This window comes from Oryzias melastigma, unplaced genomic scaffold (genome assembly GCF_002922805.2).
Source record: "Oryzias melastigma strain HK-1 unplaced genomic scaffold, ASM292280v2 sc02245, whole genome shotgun sequence".
Classification (NCBI taxonomy): domain Eukaryota; kingdom Metazoa; phylum Chordata; class Actinopteri; order Beloniformes; family Adrianichthyidae; genus Oryzias; species Oryzias melastigma.
This window is the reverse complement of record NW_023418820.1, coordinates 2,607-4,261: the sequence shown is the minus strand read 5'-3', so window position 1 is coordinate 4,261 and position 1,655 is coordinate 2,607. Positions and strand designations below refer to the sequence as shown.

Genomic DNA, 1,655 nt, shown 5'->3' with positions numbered 1-1,655 from the left:
ATTAAAACACATTTTTCAAACCATAAAGCATCAACAAAATGCACCTTTAGGTCTAAGTTTTGGTTCTGTTAAGTTGTGTTTCATCACGTACAAATGTAAAAACAGCTGACGTTAGTTCCTCATTTCAAATGATCAAAAATGAACTCATAGCAGTAAAACAGGATTCACTTCAGCTGTAAAAATGACTCAAAGGTTTTTTACGATAGAACTCAATCAGTAAATCAGCTTTGATGTAACGTAATTGTTCCTTTAACTTTAAAATAAAGCTTAATTTTGACCTGTAGCTTCCTTATGGTCATTAGGCTCATTAAAGTCCAATAAATCAGGCAATCTTCAACTTTTGTGGTTATTTTCATGATATTGATGTCAGAAATAATGTAAGAAAGTAGAAAGCAAACTTACCGGGGTCATTCTTGATGAGGGGTTCCTCGTCCTCGCTGTTATCAGAAGGCGGCGAGTTGATGGAGTAGCCATTTGGCAGCGACATGGCAGTGGAGAGGATTCAGACAGTGAAGGGATGTCACCAAACCATGGCGCTCAAAAGCTCTGCGAAAATGAGAATCATAAACACAGATATTTAAATACAGAAGAGACTGATTGTATAATACGTCTGATAAATATGCCCTGATACTTCCTCATATTTTTACCATTTGAACACTCAAAAGTCACGGATGCTCCGATTTGCTCCAGCATGAAAACAATAACCAGAAAAGTCCAATATATATATATAGATCATGTGACCATAAGAAAAGCTTACACTGTTGGTTTTGGCATGAACTTTGTATTTGAACTACATTTTATTACATCATACGTGAATTTGAATTTAAAAAAAAAACAACTTCTCTCTTCTTTACTGGAGTTTTTCCTCTTTTCATAAAGACAAAAAGGAAACTTTTGATTTTATGCGTCCATATGTGAAATTTCACTCAGATTCATGCTTCAATGTGGTTTATGCAAGAATCTAACGTTTCTACTTTAAACAAATGGAGTTTTATGTCCATATTGGGTGTTTACGCTATTCATTTTATGCCATTTATCAGAAGATTTAATTCAGAGGAACACCAATGCTTCAGTGCGACGATAAGCTGCTTTTTTAGAGGAAATTATGACACCATTGGAGAAGTTAGAGGTGAGTAATGGTGTAAAAGTTGTTCCTTAAAAGTTTCTATCAGGTAAAGTCCCTTCCTTTGATTTAACAACCTCATCACAACCTGAAATGAGTCTGCCCTGTCTGCAGAAATCGTAGCACAGAATGAATTTTGTTGAGGCAGCACAGTCTAGCTACAGACCCAAAAGTCCTTCTGAAGGCAGCAGAAGTGACAAAGAATTGGTAAAGGTAGCCACCATTGGTTCAAGTGGAAAAGCATTACATGTTTTTAACAAAATTCCACCCAGAAGGAGCTTTTTCTTCTAAACTATTAGCAGAACTGTTGTCCTTGCACACATTAGTGCTCAAAGTTGCTCTATCTTTAATTACTTGATGAATCAACAGGTTACATCGTTGCATGCAACACTCACACATGTGGACTTATTTCCTCTTTTTTTTTAAAGTTCCATATTAGTTAGAAATATTTGTGTGATACACATGATAGAAATACAATGTGAATATAAGTCTCATGCTCTAAAGCACATGTGAATCTTTATCATGGAGTTAC

At 35.4% G+C, this 1,655-nt stretch overlaps 1 protein-coding gene across 1 annotated transcript in view; it reads right to left on the bottom strand.

The window, feature by feature from the left end:
- Positions 1-402: 402 nt before the first annotated feature.
- Positions 403-1,655, bottom strand: part of LOC112142043 (sialin) — a gene marked incomplete at its 3' end in the record, with an annotated part of 2,292 nt that continues 1,039 nt past the window's right edge. Inside the window, 1 exon segment of the mRNA XM_024265281.2 lies at positions 403-546. Within this exon segment, the coding sequence (XP_024121049.1) occupies positions 403-487 (85 nt within the window).